Source organism: Salvia splendens, chromosome 19 (genome assembly GCF_004379255.2).
Source record: "Salvia splendens isolate huo1 chromosome 19, SspV2, whole genome shotgun sequence".
NCBI lineage: Eukaryota > Viridiplantae > Streptophyta > Magnoliopsida > Lamiales > Lamiaceae > Salvia > Salvia splendens.
The window spans coordinates 15,398,199-15,413,526 of record NC_056050.1 but is presented as its reverse complement, the minus strand read 5'-3'; the positions used below and the strand labels follow the sequence as shown (position 1 = coordinate 15,413,526).

Genomic DNA, 15,328 nt, shown 5'->3' with positions numbered 1-15,328 from the left:
GGAAGAGAAAATTGTAGCCTGACCCAGTAAACCGAAAGTTAGAGAATAAAGCCAAAAATTAAAGGCTAGAAGTCGCCACTTGACCAAGTAAGTTATCCAGTGGCAAAATAAATAGTTCGGATCTTTGGTCTCTTGACTCATGTGTTTTTCTTTTTTTTACAGTTTATATATTTTAAACTTAGAACTCTAGGACCTTACCCTAATACACTACTACCCTTAAGCCCCATTACACCCGAAATAAAGACCTTAAGGAACTATCTTGTGCAGTCCGATTCGAGGTATTAAATTTGTGGCAATACCGAGTGAACAGTCCTAACATCTCTGGTGAGAAATGAGTGACTGAGTGAATCCAATAGTGGTTTAAAAAATTGAGCAATCTTGACAAACTGACACCTTAATCAAGTGAACGCGAAAAGAAAGAAATATAAGCTGCTGGCAAATGGATTGACCTCGACCTCGGGTATGATTGTTGGAAGTTTATTCGGTCTAATGCATCTATGTGAATATGTGTTTTTGTTTTGAGTCTGTTTTTTTTCTTGTCGTCTTCTTTTACTTTCTTGAAATGAGTAAACCATGCCTGAATTTGCCTTATCTTTTTCTTTTCTTTTTCTTTATACTTGGGGACAAATATGTTTTAAGTGTGAGCAGTTTGATAAGGCCTATTTCATGCATCAGTTTAGGGGTAAAAAGTACGCTACTTCATCGGTTTATCGCGCAAAAGCAAGTGTTAATTGTGCAGGAATGCCACTAGACCAAGGCAACAAGGCCAAACTGATCAAGCAAGTACGATAGGCGAAAAAAGGCTAAAAATCAGGGGAGTTGATCAAGGGGAGTAATCAAGTAGTTAAGGAGGGGACCACTGGCTTCCAGAAGAAGGACACATGAGGCTAATGAGCTGGATGGTGCGCATCATTTTGTTAGCAAGGATGACGTTCTAGAAGAGGACACATGCTGATACATGAGACGCAAGGACGGAGCTGAGTCATCAATCTGTTATTGAAAAGGGTCATCGTTCTAGAAGGAAAGCACATAGCAATCGATGAGTCGCTCGCTCACAGCGTGAGCGAATATCCTCTGCCAAGATCGTTATCCAGCTGGAGATTACGTGAAGTGCCTATAAATAGAGGATGTGCCACCATAGCTGAGGGCGTTCTTTTTACAGTTCTTCTTTTAGTTTAGTTTTAGTTTTAGTTTTAGTTTAGCTCAGTTCCAGAGATAGCTTAGATATAGAAGTTTTTAGTTAGAAAGGGCGACCGAAGGAAGCGCTACAAAATTCTCGATATCTGTCGGCGTAATCTCAAGTTTCCCGCCGATGACCTCTGGGTTTTACTTGCTTTCGTATTCTCCCAAGTGTTAGCTTAGTTTAATTCGCATGTTCGTTGTACTGTTCTGAGTTCTTAGTATAAAATCGAGTTGTTTTATATTTTGTTCTCGCGTTTACTGTTTTCAAGTTCAGTTTAGCTTTTTACTCTTTGAGCAAGTATTCAATCGTGTTAAGTGCCAAGATGCTTTATGTTTTCCATAGCTTGCTTAGTTAGTTGAGTTTTTATTTTCAGCCTGTCATTACTTGATCCAGTAGTAATCAGTGACTTGATCCAGTAGATAGTTTACTTTTTGCCTATTGTAAACTCAGTAGTTAAAACTCCCAAAATTAAAGCATGGCAGCAGCCGAACCCTATTCACTACGCACACACTCGATACACCCGCTTCTCTGTGTGATCCACCCCGAACTTGCCGCTTTACTGTTAAAGTAGTGCAAAATTGGGAGTTATATAAATTACATTGGTTGGCTAGCGAGAGCGTGAACGACTTGATCAATTGGCAATGACATTTACTAACTGATCCATCCGGTTCAGTTATCTTCCATATAGCTTGATCCAATCCTAAATCCGCCCTCGCTCTCATCCCCTTCCAGTAGTATATAAAATGAAACTCACATTCCCGTATCTTTTCCACCTTCTTTCCTTTATATTTCTTAAAACTCATGTGGAACTTAACCGGGACGCGTAATCACGGACATGGGGAGTACGTAATAGTTAATGCACACTAGTAGCACCATTTCCAAATAGATTTTCCCAGTTAAGAATACAAATCAATCACTAGATCAAAATTTAAGCACAGATAAATATTACAAGAGCAAATGAGAATATCTATCAACGTAAGTAAATTTTGTGATATATAAATTGATGGATTTGGAATCCTGAGATTATCCTCTTGATGATCGCATGTCACTTTCGCTGGCATATGATGATACGAAATCATCATTGAATTCCTTGTCTTTGATCTCCTCCACCATCTCAACCACCTCTTTAATCTCTGGCCGCCTCTCGAGGTTGGCCTGGCAGCAGCTCAACCCTATTTTCAATAGCTTCATCATGTCACCCATCACAGCCATCTCCTGATCAAACACCGACGCGCTAGTGCCGGAGGTTTTCAGCCAGGTGGCGACGTCGACATCAGGCTGTTGGTCTATGACGGAGGATCTCCCGGTGAGGATTTCGAGTATCAAATGTCCGAAGCACCAGACGTCGGTTTTCTTGGTGAGTTTGGCAGTTTCCTTGTACTCAGGCGACTTGTAAGCGATCATGTGGTGTTTTGCATGGTCTTTCTTGAGTATGGGGATTAAGCCGTAGTCGGTGAGGAGGGGGTTGAAGTCAGCGTCGAGGAGCACGTTGGACGCCTTGAGGTGGCCGTGTGCTGGAGTGAGGCTGGGTAGCTCATTGTGCAGGTAGAGAAGCCCTTTCGCCACCCCTTTCACGATTTTCAGCCGCGTCCTCCACTCTAGTGATTGATTTCCTGATCATAAAAATTTACCGAATTAGGGTTGGTCGTCGATTATAGGTGACACGCTTTCCTTTTTTTGGATATGTCATTCTAATGACACATTTCCTTAAATGGAAATATCATCACTACTTTATTCTCTCTTCTTTCAACTCACAAAACATAACTGTATAAAATCTCGTGCCCAAAAGAAAATGATCCACTTAGAGTGAGACAAGAGAGTAGTTTTCTTTTATTATTTCAATCTATTCCACAAAATTTTCACCACATATTAAACTATTAATAAGGTGGGTCCACCACCTACTAACACTAGTTCAATTACTTTTCTCTTTATCTATCATACCTTACCAATTTCGCATTAAAACTCAGTATTCTTAGATATACAAACATACCGTGTCTTGGAGTGGCGATATTGCCGTTGTGGACAAAGTCGGCTACGAAGAGCTTCTCCTCCTTCTTGTAGTAGAAGGCGAGAATAGGGTGCACATTGCGATGGTTGATACGGCCGAGCCTCCTCATGTGCTCGTTGAAATCTTCCTTGCTTAGTTGGTTCATGTGCTTGAATCTCTTGACAGTCATCTTCTTCCCCTTGAGACCCGCCTTGTATGTCGATCCGAACACGCTGCTGCTTAGAATCTCGGCCGACGACTTCAGCAGCTCCTGCATGTCGAACCTCTCCGTCTCTTCTTTCAGGAAAGTCAGCAGCCTCACGCTTGGCTTCCCGCCTTCGGGCGATGCACTTCCAGTGCTTCTTACCATTTGGTTTAACTCCGGGCTGCCCCTTTCCATTCGGTTTAACTCCGGGCTGCCTCTTTCCATTTGGTTTAACTCTGGGATGCCTCCTTGCTGTTTCTTGCGACACATAAGGAAGATGCAAACTTCTAAAAGGGATACGAGGGCTGCCCCGGCGACGACACCAATTGTCGTCTCCGGGAACAGGTGCTGGAAGCTCTCGTCGTTGTTTGCGGAGCATGATTCAAGCGGCGCTCCACACAGCTCTTTGTTTCCTGATTGCCACAAATATAACGTTATTATTTCATTCTATTATCGTTAAAAGGAGTGAATGAACTAACTCCCCCTGTCAAACGATTAAGTATCATAAGTTGACTCAGACTTGGGTTTCAAGAAATATAATGGAAAGTAGATAGAAAAAATTAGCAGAGCGTGGTCTTACTATTTTATACTCCATTAGTTTTATAATAAAATGTGAGTGGGATATATAGTCAAATGTAGAGTTCATTACCAAAAGTAGTAAAAATTAAATGACATTTCATTATGGACAGATAAAAAAAACCTTGAAGACGCTTAATCGTAAACGGAGGGAGTAATTTATAAAATTACTATTCTAAAGCTAAAAATAGATATGCTTACAAATTTTATACTCTTATCGTTGCAAGGTTCAACAATGCATTCCCAAATTACATAATAGTAATATGAAATTTGAGTTTTGTTCTTGGGACATTTCCCAAATGGCCAAATACTAATAGAGTATTAGCTGCTTGCTAGCACATTTTCTAATTTTTTGGATGGTTTGAACCCAACAATTCACAAGCACAAGCTTTTTAGTTATAAATTGCTTGCCATATTTTGCTTTGTAGTATGTAGTCATGATTCATGAATTTAGAACAAACCAATACTTTTATCCCTAAAATTGCTTCGTTTTTAAAAAAAATCTTTGTAGCTATATATGTGCTATATTTATACTACCAAAATTCATATTTTGATATCTTTGCTCTTATTTCTAAAGGTAAAGGAAAATGAAAACAGAAGGAAGAAAATTTTACCAGAAAACGAGGAAGCATGTAGACGGCTGAGGACTTGAGGGATTTGGCCAGCCAATCTGTTATTTGATACATTGAATTTTATCAATCCTTGCTGCTGGAAATTGGGTATTTCTCCTTCAAACTCATTGTCTTCGAGCGCCAATTCTACCAACCTAGGCACCGTTGCCAATGTAGCTGGTATATGGCCGGAGAACTTGTTGTTAGCCAAGTGAAGCTTCTTCAATGACCGCATTCCATAGAAGGCATTGTCCGGGATCTCGCCAGAAAACTTGTTGTTGGACAAAAATACGGTCTTTAGCGCGCCATGGAGCGTGAGGTTGGGCAAGGAGCCCTTGAAATCATTGTTCTTGAAGCTCACACTTCTCAAATTGGGCAATTTGGCTAGGGTTTCAACATCGATCACGCCATGCAAGCCCATATTCTCGAGCTGCAAGCCCCACACGTGGCCCCGGTCGCACAAGACGCCTTTCCAACCGTTGCATGGGGGTTTGGAGACGGTCCAATTGGCCAAGGCGGCCGTGTTTTCAAGGGAGGCTTTAAACTTGAGGAGGACATTGCTATCTAATTCACCGTGTGAGGTGGCGAAAAGGAGGAGGAAGAGGAGAATCGGGGTGGCCTGCAAAAGGACGTCGCGCTGAACCATCAAGAGTTGTGGTGGCGGCGCGCACTTCTCATGAGTGCGCGCCCTTGTGAGTGGGACGCCTAAAACTCAGAATGTCCTCTTTGAGGGCAAAAAGAATGAGGAAATTGTAATGAAATTTGGGAAATATGGTGGTTAAAATTTGTGGATGGGAGAGAGGTTACCAAGAATAGTGTGTAATGTAATGTCCATTATCTCATTGCATAGTTTTTGCATGAGATATTTGCGTTTTGCCTTTACTTTTGTTTAGATTAGGGTTTAAGATTGGTTGGAATGAATGATTTATATCCAGATTGTTTACTCGATTTTCTTCAAATTAAAGTCCACACAACGTCACTTTTAATTTATTATGCATTTTGCATTAAAATCTTCGAAATTTGTTTTTTCTTCTGTCAATAAACTTCAGTTTAGAATCATAAATAAAAAATCACAATATAAGAATCGTCGTGTCTTAGTAACAATAGAGAAAGGTAGAGAGAAAAAATATTTTAAAGTATTATTAGTGGAGAATAGGTCCGACAAATTCATGTTTTAACCGGTGTAATTGGTGTGTCGAGGGCTAAATGTCGAGTTTGTCACTCGAAATTGTCTATGCCCAGCCAATTATTCTATCTTTTAGAGCTTTATGTGTTTGTTGAGTGTTAGGAAAAACAGATGAAAAAAGAGACAAAATACGACTGCGAGTGCAAAAGGGGTAGCAAGCCCTTAAAAAGCTTCACCTGGCCGGGTGAATTTCACCTTATTAATTTCTCCAAGCCAGGTAGAGTGGTTGCAGCGTTGGAAGTCCAGAATGGGGTTGAAAAGCTTCACCCGGCTGGGTACGGTGTTTTGGCGAATTTATTTTGCTGAAACACGATTTTGAAGAATAAGAAGAGAAAATGAGATCTAGGTTTGATCATTCTACAACCTACCACCTACCACACTCACACACACTCCCAAGAACACTTTGGAAGATAGATTTGAAGATTGAAGACTACAAATCGGAAGATTGAAGTTTCCATTCCATAGGAGTATCTAGTTTGCTTTTATTATGTATTTGATTGAATCCTTTGTTTGGTTTTCATGAAGAACATGAGTGGTTAAACTTATTGTGGACTTTTGGTGAAGACTACAATGGATGTTTTGATTAATTCAATAATTTTTTTAGATTGCTTAGCTCTTGTGGTTTCTTTGTTCTTTCTTGTGCTTCATTAATTCAATTGCTTAGATACCAATTGGGTTTGTTTATCTAGATAGTGGTAATCGAGAGATACCTAACTAGGGGTGATAAAAGAGTGAACCTCACTTAGATAATCTACACTCGAGAGAGAGGATCCTTTGTGAGGGCTTGGGTCTTTTGTTCCGTGGAGTTAATTTAAACGTATTAGAAGGAGACTTCAATATCAAGGGTTAATCAACAGGGTGAGTGCACTTGAGAGCGGGCTCAACCTAGACTAGCGACTTTCCTAGTAATCCTAGAGACAAAAAATGGGTAATCGAAGTTGTTGAACTAATTGCATGACATTTCCGTTGTAGTTGGATCCAAAACACTACCTTACTTCTTTTTTGTTACTTTTGATTCCTTTTACTTCTTATATAATACGATACTCTTGCTTGCTAGTTGCTACACTAGCCTTATACACTTGCGGGTATTACTTGTGGATTATGAAACCGTAAGCTTGACTGAGAATTGTAGTGCAATCATCCAACAAAAGATGCCGGCAAAAATGAAAGATCTTGGGAACTTCAATATTTCTTGTGTGATTGGGAACGATAGGCAGACTAAAGCCTTGTGTGACTTGGGGGCAAGCATTAATCTCATGCACCTAAGCTTCTTCCGGAAGTTGAAGTTCAGTGTTTTGAAGCCGGCCACTATCATTCTTCAAATGGCGAATAAAACAGTCAAGTTCCCTAATTGAATCCTCGAGAATGTATTGGTGAGGGTGAATGATTTTATCTTCCTCGTGGATTTTGTAGTTTTGGGTATGAATGAGGATCCAAATGTCCCTCTCATCCTTGAAAGGTGATTTCTTGCTACGGGGAAGGCTCTAATTGATGCTACTACGGGAGAACTTACCCTTCGACATGGAAATAACACAACCATCCTCTCTAGTTGGACAAGATGAAAAGCCAATAGATTGAAGAATCCAAGTGGGTGGAAGTTAAGTCTTTTGAAGTTGAAGAATGCAAGGTGATACATGTACCTTATGTGAAAGCTAAGGATGAGAAAGTTGAGAAACCTTTGGAGGAGGTATCTAACCCCAAACGGTTGTTGGAGCTTGAGGATAGACCCAGTGTGGAAAAGCAAAAGAAGGAGGTTGCCACCTTGGCATGTGGTGCATCCAAGGAGATTGTGGTTGAAAAAAAATGTATCGCCTATTTGGTGGAAGAAACGCATGAACAAGCTTTATTTGGGCACACGAGCTAAGACAGGCCCCGATGACATTATCCAAATAAGGTTGGACCATTGATATAAATCTTGGAAGACGTCGAGCATACGACTGTAAAAAGTTGCGCTATGGGGGAGGCAACCCCTAGTAGGTAATTTTATTGGTTTTGTGTGTGGATGTGTTTTATTGTTATTGGCATGTTTCCCTTTTTCCTTTTGCATATGTGCATGTGTTGAGTTATATCCTTGTTAGGTTTGAGTGTGTTTTCTCTCTAGTTCGTATGTTATTTTCTAGCTTTTAATAGAAGTAAACCTTGATTTTGGTGCAGGGATTTGAAATTGCATGGCTGGGGCAACAAAAAGACAAATTTAGCAGAAATCGCCAAAAGACCTGGTCGGGTGAATTTTCTAATGAACAATTCCACCCGGTCGCGTACTCAACTAGAAGAAGAAAAATTCCAAAACAGGACTCAGCAGGAGTCTGGATTAGACTATTATGGGACCAAGATACAACGGCTGCAAACTCAGGGCCATGCTAGATGGGCAGAGGAGCATGCCTTCTATCGGTCCTACTATGTGAGGTTCTCTTCAAACTTATTCAAGGTCTCACCTCATTAAAGATAAAAGAGTTTCCAAAATTAAAAAGTACATATTCTTGTAGAACGAAGGGAGTATCTTAGTTAATACGACCCCACGTGACGGGCCCATGACAAGGTTCATGATGAGGCGGCTACGAGAGGGGCTTTCCATGCTCATTCAAAAGGCCATGAGGGAGGAGTCTTTGAAGACGGAGGGGCCAAGGCTGAGGATCGTGTTGGAGAATGAAGGCTGACCCGAGGGCGCATAGAACAGCGAGGCAGAAGGAACGCCCGATCGGGCGTTTTGTCCTTGAAAATTGCCCGATCGGGCAAACTGGCGGAGTGCTCCAGAAGGAACGCCCGGCTAGGCGTTTCTCACTCTAAAAAACTCCCGACCGGGCGAAACGGTGCTGCATTCCAGAAAGTTCGCCCAGCCGGGCATTTCGCGCCTCTCAGAATGCCCGATCGGGCTTTTCTCCCGAACTTAGATTTTGTGGGACATTTTCCTTGGTTTTTGAGCCTAGACTATAAATAGCAAACTTTATCTTTTTATTCCTTAGATTTTGCTGTAATTAAGTGCTTGAGAGATTTGTTTCCTCTTGAGTAGTGTTTTTTCCAATTCCTAAGTTTAGGTTGCTTGATAATCAATTGATCCAATCAAGTATAATCAAGTAAAGGTAAGCATTAAAGGTTTTGTGAATTCCTTTGAGTAGTGGAGCCATTAGTTGAATCTAGCATGTTGAAGATTGCTTAGAGTGTTTTCTATATCAATGGATTTAGCTAATATCAAATTCACTTTTCTTCATCTCTTGTCTTCCATCAATTCCTTTTGGGCCTAGTTTTTGAAGGTTATATCTACTCTATCCTTTATTGTTTTTGTGTTTTTATGTTGCAATTGAAGATCAAACATCATCAAAGGATATAGCTTGAGATAATGGATCACAATAAATATGGATCCTTATCATTTGGTATCTAGAGCCTAGTACCAACTAGGTGTTAGATCTTTTGTGCCTTTGAATTTTTTTTCTTGTTTTAGCCTTTTGTGTGTTTTCCTTGTTTTTGGTCTTTATGTGAGTGATAAGTCGTATTCTAGGTCTTGGTTACTGGTCAGTATGATGTGCATATTTGAACTTTATCTGCAAAACAAGTTGCTTAAGCGTGCAGGTTGAGTGTTCTAGCCAATAGGCAAAGCTTCAAATACTTCAGGTGGAAAGGGCGTCAGGACGATTATGTACTGACCAGTATACATGCAAAAATGGCTCAAGATTAAGGGCAAAGAAGTCATCTCACCACAAGGTTTTACCCTAAAATCAAGGGTAAGCCTCCCTATAAAAGGAAGCCACTTGAAGAGAGAAAGGAGACATCTATTTTTTTCATCATCATCACTCTTAGGTAGAATTCTCTCGGTAGTTCAGTCCTTCAGCCCAGTCCAGAGTCTCGTTCCTCGCCACTGCCATGGTCACTTCAAGATCAAGAAGTTCCCAGAGTTCCAGACGTTCTCATCCAGTCAGCAAGATCGTAGTTAGAAGTTTCATCGCCCGGCGTGGCAAAATACTTTTATTTCGCTTTCGTAGTTAAATTGCTTGTTTTTCCTTACGCTGGATCTTTGTTTAGTTTTGAATTTCACTGCCTAGAAGTACTTTGTTTGAAGATCCAAACATGTTTTATGCTATGAAGTTGTTTTCTGTTCAGTTTACTTCGCCGATCTCTTTTCCTTCTGCCTAGTTAGCTTAGATCTAGAGTTTCTGGTCGTTTTGAGTATCGAATCGTGTGTTTCCAGTTAGTAGTTTATTTCTTCGAGTTAGAATAATCTGCTTACTTTCATTTCATAGAGGTTGTTTCATGCAAGGTGCAGTTATGTGTTTCTTGTTTTCTTCCATGCTGATCAGTAGGCGGGATTTCAGTTTCGATGTTTGATTTTCGATTTGGATTTTTTTTATTGTAGATCTGTGTTCGTGAGTTATTAATCTGTGTTTTTGTGGTGCTGAATCTGGTTTGTTTTTCTGATTTTAGTTTGTGTTTGTTGAAGAAGATGATGTCCATATCCAAGTTTGGGACCACTTTACTTTTTAGACGCTCTTTGCTTTTTGTCCTTCACCTTTAGTACTCCCTGCAAATCTGTCAGCCTAGTCACAACAACTACCACTTATTCTCTGCTTTCTGTTTAGCCTTTTATAGAAACCTAGTACTTTCCGCATATTTTTTGTTACACCGCATCCACCATAATTCCACGTACACCACTACATGTCGACCACCATTCACCCTTCCTAGTCAGTAGGACACCATCTTAATTTCCCGTCTAGGTAGAGACTCAACCCAAGCGTGGTAGCTAACCAAACCATCCAAAATATCACCGCAATCTGTCCAACCGTCACCATCTCTATGGGATTCGACCCCTACCTTCACTATACTACCCAGTAGAAGAGGGTTGAGGATTCTTTGAAAGAAGGTTCTAGGCTTGCGGGGATTCTTATACTGATCAGTAGGATAGATCCTTGCTTGAGCGACACCTACGCAAATCATGCTCTTTCAAATGGCGCCGTTGCCGGGGATGGATGTCGTTATTTGAAGCTATTGTGTGTGATACTTTGGCGTATATATTGTGCATAACGTTTTCCTTTTCTTTTTATTTCAGTATATGAGAAGCAGCTCAGCTCCTGACCAGTGGAGGCCGAAGATACTTCAGCGAGGATCTATATTCGTAACCACTCGATCCGGTTTGTCGACGGCTCTGTCTGACTTAGGTTCGAGTAGCGACGAAGAGCAATACACCATAGAAGGACCAATACCAGAAGAGATACCACTGTTGGAAGGCAACCCAGGGGAGATGGCTGCCAACGGAGATGATGATCCAGAGATCGGTACCCTGAACGCGCATACCGAGGGAGAACCAACGCAAGCCATTGTAGTCACCCCGGGGCAGACTGCCTGTGATGTGAAGCCCCATGTTATCGCAATTCTGCCTACATACTGCGGAAAGAGCTATGAAGGACCTTACGAGTTCCTGCATGAGTTTTGTAAGATTTGTAGGGCGCAAAGGAGGCCAGCAGGGGCGACCGAGGATGACTATAGATTGAAGGCTTTGCCGTTTGTTCTAAAAGGGGAAGCCAACACTTGGTTCATGCGTCTGCCACCCAACTCTATTGAGAGTTGGGCCGATTTCAAGTCAGCATTCTTAGGCGAGTTTTTCCCATCGTCGAAGACAAGTGCGCTGAAGAGAGAGATAACTAATGTGAAGCAAGGGTATGATGAGCCTTTGAGTGATTACTGGGCGAAATATTGAAGTACACCATGACTTTTATGAAGGGATGAACAAAGCAACAAAGGATCTAGCGAATTCCTCGTCAGGAGGAAGCTTCACGCAGCTAAGGGTCAGCGAAGCCAAAAGGGTCCTAGGGAAACTGTTGAGCGCAAAAAAGGAGTATGACAATTCCAGAGATGGTTACAGCAGAGAAAGAATTGCCAGCGCCTTGTCTACTGACCAGAAGCAGAAGATAGAACAGAAGATGGATTTGAAGATGGACGAATTGAAGAAGACGCTCTTGAGCGCAATCGAGAAAAATACGCCACCAACTTCTCCAGCTGGAAACTACAAGGGTGTAGAACAAGGGAACCAAGGGCCGAGCTATGATCAGCCCAATGACTTCGTGAATATGGAGCAAGTCAACGCTGCTGGGTATTACAATTCTAGTGGGCATTGGATCCAAGGGAGACAACGGGATGCACCATGGAGGGATCATCCGAATTTTCGATGGGGAGATGGGAGTCAAAATCAAAACCAAGGTCAAGGTCAGAACCAATACAACCCCCACCCGAACTAGAATTTCAACCGTGGCCCGGAAAATCCAAACAACCAGTTCAACTGGTCAGGAAGGAACCAACAACCCCACAGTCAACAACCTCAAAACCAACACCCACAAAACCCAAACCCTGTTTATGTACCACCCCACCAGAGGAACTTTCAAAATTATCAGAGTCAACCTAACCAAGGACCACCACCTCAGCAAAATCCAACCAAGTTCCAAAACCAGAACCAGAACCAATATCATACTGACCAGTACAACCCTCCTGGCCAGTATAACCAATACCCTCCTAACCCAAACCAGCAAAATTTCCAAAATTCCCAGTATAACCAGCACCAAGGGCCGAATCAATCCCAATATCCTAGCAGGTCAAGGAGATCTATGGAGGACATGATGGGAGAATTGCTCGCATCGCAGCAAGGTATCAAGGGTGAGTTACAATCCCATAATGAAGTAGTGCACGGGATGCAGAGTGCCCAGAAGGAGCATAAGGCGAACATGGATATGATGAATAGGCAGTTGGCCCAACTGGCCAGTTCGATGGGTGAAATGAAAGGAAACTCAGGGAAACTCCCGTCCACAGTCCATGTGCCTGAAAATGCGAATGTGAGCAAAGTCACACTACGATTCGGCACTACCTATGAAGGACCCCAGCCAAAGAAGTCTAGTGGAGAACCAAGTGGAGCAACATTATTGGGGGACGTTGTCTCGGAAGAAGAGCTACGCAGACCTCTACCCCAGATGCAGGACCCATTTTTCTTGGGAGAAACACCATGTGGAAAAGGCGAGCCCGAGAACGTACTGGTCAGGAAGGAACCCCATCAAGAGGTAGAATCCAGAACGAAGGAAACTCAGACCCAGAATCTGCCCAAGGAAGGTCCCAAGAAGGTTGCTGAGGGACCGGTAGAGGAGAGAAAGGGGGAGAAACCATTCCCTTACCGTTTCGTAACTAAGAGGAAGAAGGAAAACCCAGTGGATTACTTGTCAATTTTTTGGAAGCTGGATGTTACCATACCATTCCTCCAAGCCGTGAAGATACCCCCACTTGGGAAATTTATTAAGGAGTTCATAGCCGAGAAAGCCCAGGAGGATGGAAAAATTATGGTAGAAGGGATCGCGTCAGCAATAGTGCAAGAGAAGCTACCGCCCAAGAGGGCCGATCCAGGTATGTTCACCCTGCCTATAACTATAGGAGATGTGAAAGTCGAGCATGCAATGTGTGATCTTGGCGCTTCTATTAATGTCATGCCTTTGTCGATCTATAACCAATTGAAGGGGGTTAGATTGTCGAGTACTAGGGTGTTGATCCAACTGGCTGATAGGTCATGCGTAAGTCCTGAGGGTGTTTTAGAGAATGTGTTGGTCAGAGTGCATGAGTTTACCTACCCTGCTGACTTTTATGTGATCAAAATGAGTGAGTCCGAGGCTAGGGAATCTAGTGGAATATTGTTAGGTAGGCCATTTTTTAGAACGGCCAAGACGATAGTAGACATGGCTGAGGGACCAATTTGCATTGATTTTCATGGGGAGAAGTTTACTTTTGATATTAATGATGCCATGAAAAAGCCTATCGATTCTGAAAATTTATTCCATGTTGATGTGATTGACCCCTTAGTCCAAGATTTTCTTGAGACCGAACTATTGCAGGAAAAGCTCCAAGCTCTAGATGTCTATGAGCAAGCTGACGTAGAAGCCGCTGCATGGTGTGATCTGATGAAGAGATAGAAGGAGCAATTAAGGACTGCCAGAAATCAGAGTTCATTGGAGCCGCAGGGGCTCAGCTACCAGTCAGTATAGAGGAATCTCCAGAGGGAGAATTAGAGAAAGGAGGAGAGGCTGAGAAAAACCCTCTACCCGAAGACACGCTTCCACCCCAAGTTGAGCTGAAGCAACTGCCATCGAATTTGAAGTATGCCTTCCTCGGAGATGAGAACTCACATCCAGTGATCATCAGCAGCAGCCTTACGAAGGAACAAGAGGCTAGGCTACTGACCGTGCTGAGCAAGAACAAGAAGGCGATTGGATGGAGTCTCACAGATTTAGTTGGAATTAGCCCCGACGTCTGCATGCACCACATTAAGTTGGAGGAAGGAGCAAAGGCACATCGAGATGCTCAAAGGAAGGTAAACCCTAACATGCGAGAAGAGATATTGAAGGAAATCTTGAAGTTATTGTCGCTAGGGATTATCTATTCAGTGCCGGACAGCGAGTGGGTCAGCCCCATTCACATGGTTCCAAAGAAATCAGGGATCCAAGTCGTGAAGAATGAGAAGAATGAGCTAATACCAACGAGGCTAGTCACGAGTTGGCAAATGTGCATCGATTACCGTAAGCTGAACAATGCGACCAGGAAGGACCATTTTCCCTTGCCTTTCATCGACCAAATGTTGGAGAGATTAGCTGGGAAGAAGTACTTCTGTTTTCTGGATGGGTACAGCGGTTACTTCCAAATTTACGTGGATCCTGAAGACCAGGATAAGACCAGCTTCACTTGCCCATTCAGAACCTATGCATACTGACGCATGCCTTTCGGTCTATGCAACGCTCCAGGTACGTTTCAACGATGTATGATGAGCATATTTTCCGATTTGATTGAAGACTGCATAGAGATATTCATGGATGACTTCACGGTCTACGGAGACTCTTTCGATTCTTGCCTTCATCATTTGGATATAGTTCTAGAAAGGTGTCAAGCAAAAAGTCTGGTGTTGAATTTTGAGAAGTGTCATTTTATGGTCACCGAAGGGGTTGTTCTGGGACACGTGGTTTCAGAGAGGGGAATCCAGGTGGATCGAGCTAAGGTGGATGTTATATCCAAATTACCGTTCCCTACTGATCAGAAGGGGATAAGGGGTTTTCTGGGGCACGCCGGATTTTATCGAAGATTTATCAAGGATTTCTCCAAGATTGCCCAACCCCTTACCCGACTCCTTCAGCATGAAGTAGAGTTTGTTTTTGATGAGCAATGCAAGGCTGCGTTTAACCTTCTCAAGGAAAAGCTGATATCCGCACCTATCATACGGGCTCCTGACTAGGAGTATCCTTTCGAAGTGATGTGCGACGCCAGCGATTATGCAGTGGGAGCCGTATTGGGACAGAAGATCGATGGAAAGAGGTACGTAATTTTTTATGCATCTAAGACTCTGAATCAAGCCCAGCGGAATTATGATACCACTGAGAAAGAGATGCTGGCAGTGGTGTATTCTTTCGAGAAGTTCCGGCCATACTTGTTGGGATCCAAGGTCATCGTTTATATTGACCATGCAGCGATTAAGTATCTGATTGCCAAGAAGGAATCCAAACCCCGCTTGATCCGATGGGTCCTTTTGTTACAAGAATTCGATTGGGACGTGGAAGATAAGAAGGGAGTCGAG

The 15,328-nt window shown here is 42.5% G+C and overlaps 1 protein-coding gene across 1 annotated transcript; it reads right to left on the bottom strand.

The window, feature by feature from the left end:
* Positions 1 to 2,079: 2,079 nt before the first annotated feature.
* Positions 2,080 to 5,279, bottom strand: LOC121778399 (pollen receptor-like kinase 1). The gene is made up of 3 exons (XM_042175748.1): positions 4,566 to 5,279; positions 3,174 to 3,788; positions 2,080 to 2,796 (listed from the first exon to the last, which is right to left on the bottom strand). The coding sequence occupies exons 1-3, from the start codon at positions 5,206 to 5,208 to the stop codon at positions 2,207 to 2,209; spliced, it is 1,848 nt and encodes a 615-aa protein (XP_042031682.1). The 5' UTR covers positions 5,209 to 5,279; the 3' UTR covers positions 2,080 to 2,206.
* Positions 5,280 to 15,328: the final 10,049 nt, after the last annotated feature.

What these genes read in the sequence shown, in the direction of transcription:
- LOC121778399 (XM_042175748.1), bottom strand. Translation starts at nt 5,208, where the DNA reads ATGGTTCAGCGCGACGTCCTTTTGCAGGCCACCCCGATTCTCCTCTTC. An exon ending in ACATGCTTCCTCGTTTTCTG is followed by an intron (nt 3,789 to 4,565) that starts GTAAAATTTTCT and finishes TGTGGCAATCAG; the next exon opens with GAAACAAAGAGCTGTGTGGA. An exon ending in TATCGCCACTCCAAGACACG is followed by an intron (nt 2,797 to 3,173) that starts GTATGTTTGTAT and finishes TTTTATGATCAG; the next exon opens with GAAATCAATCACTAGAGTGG.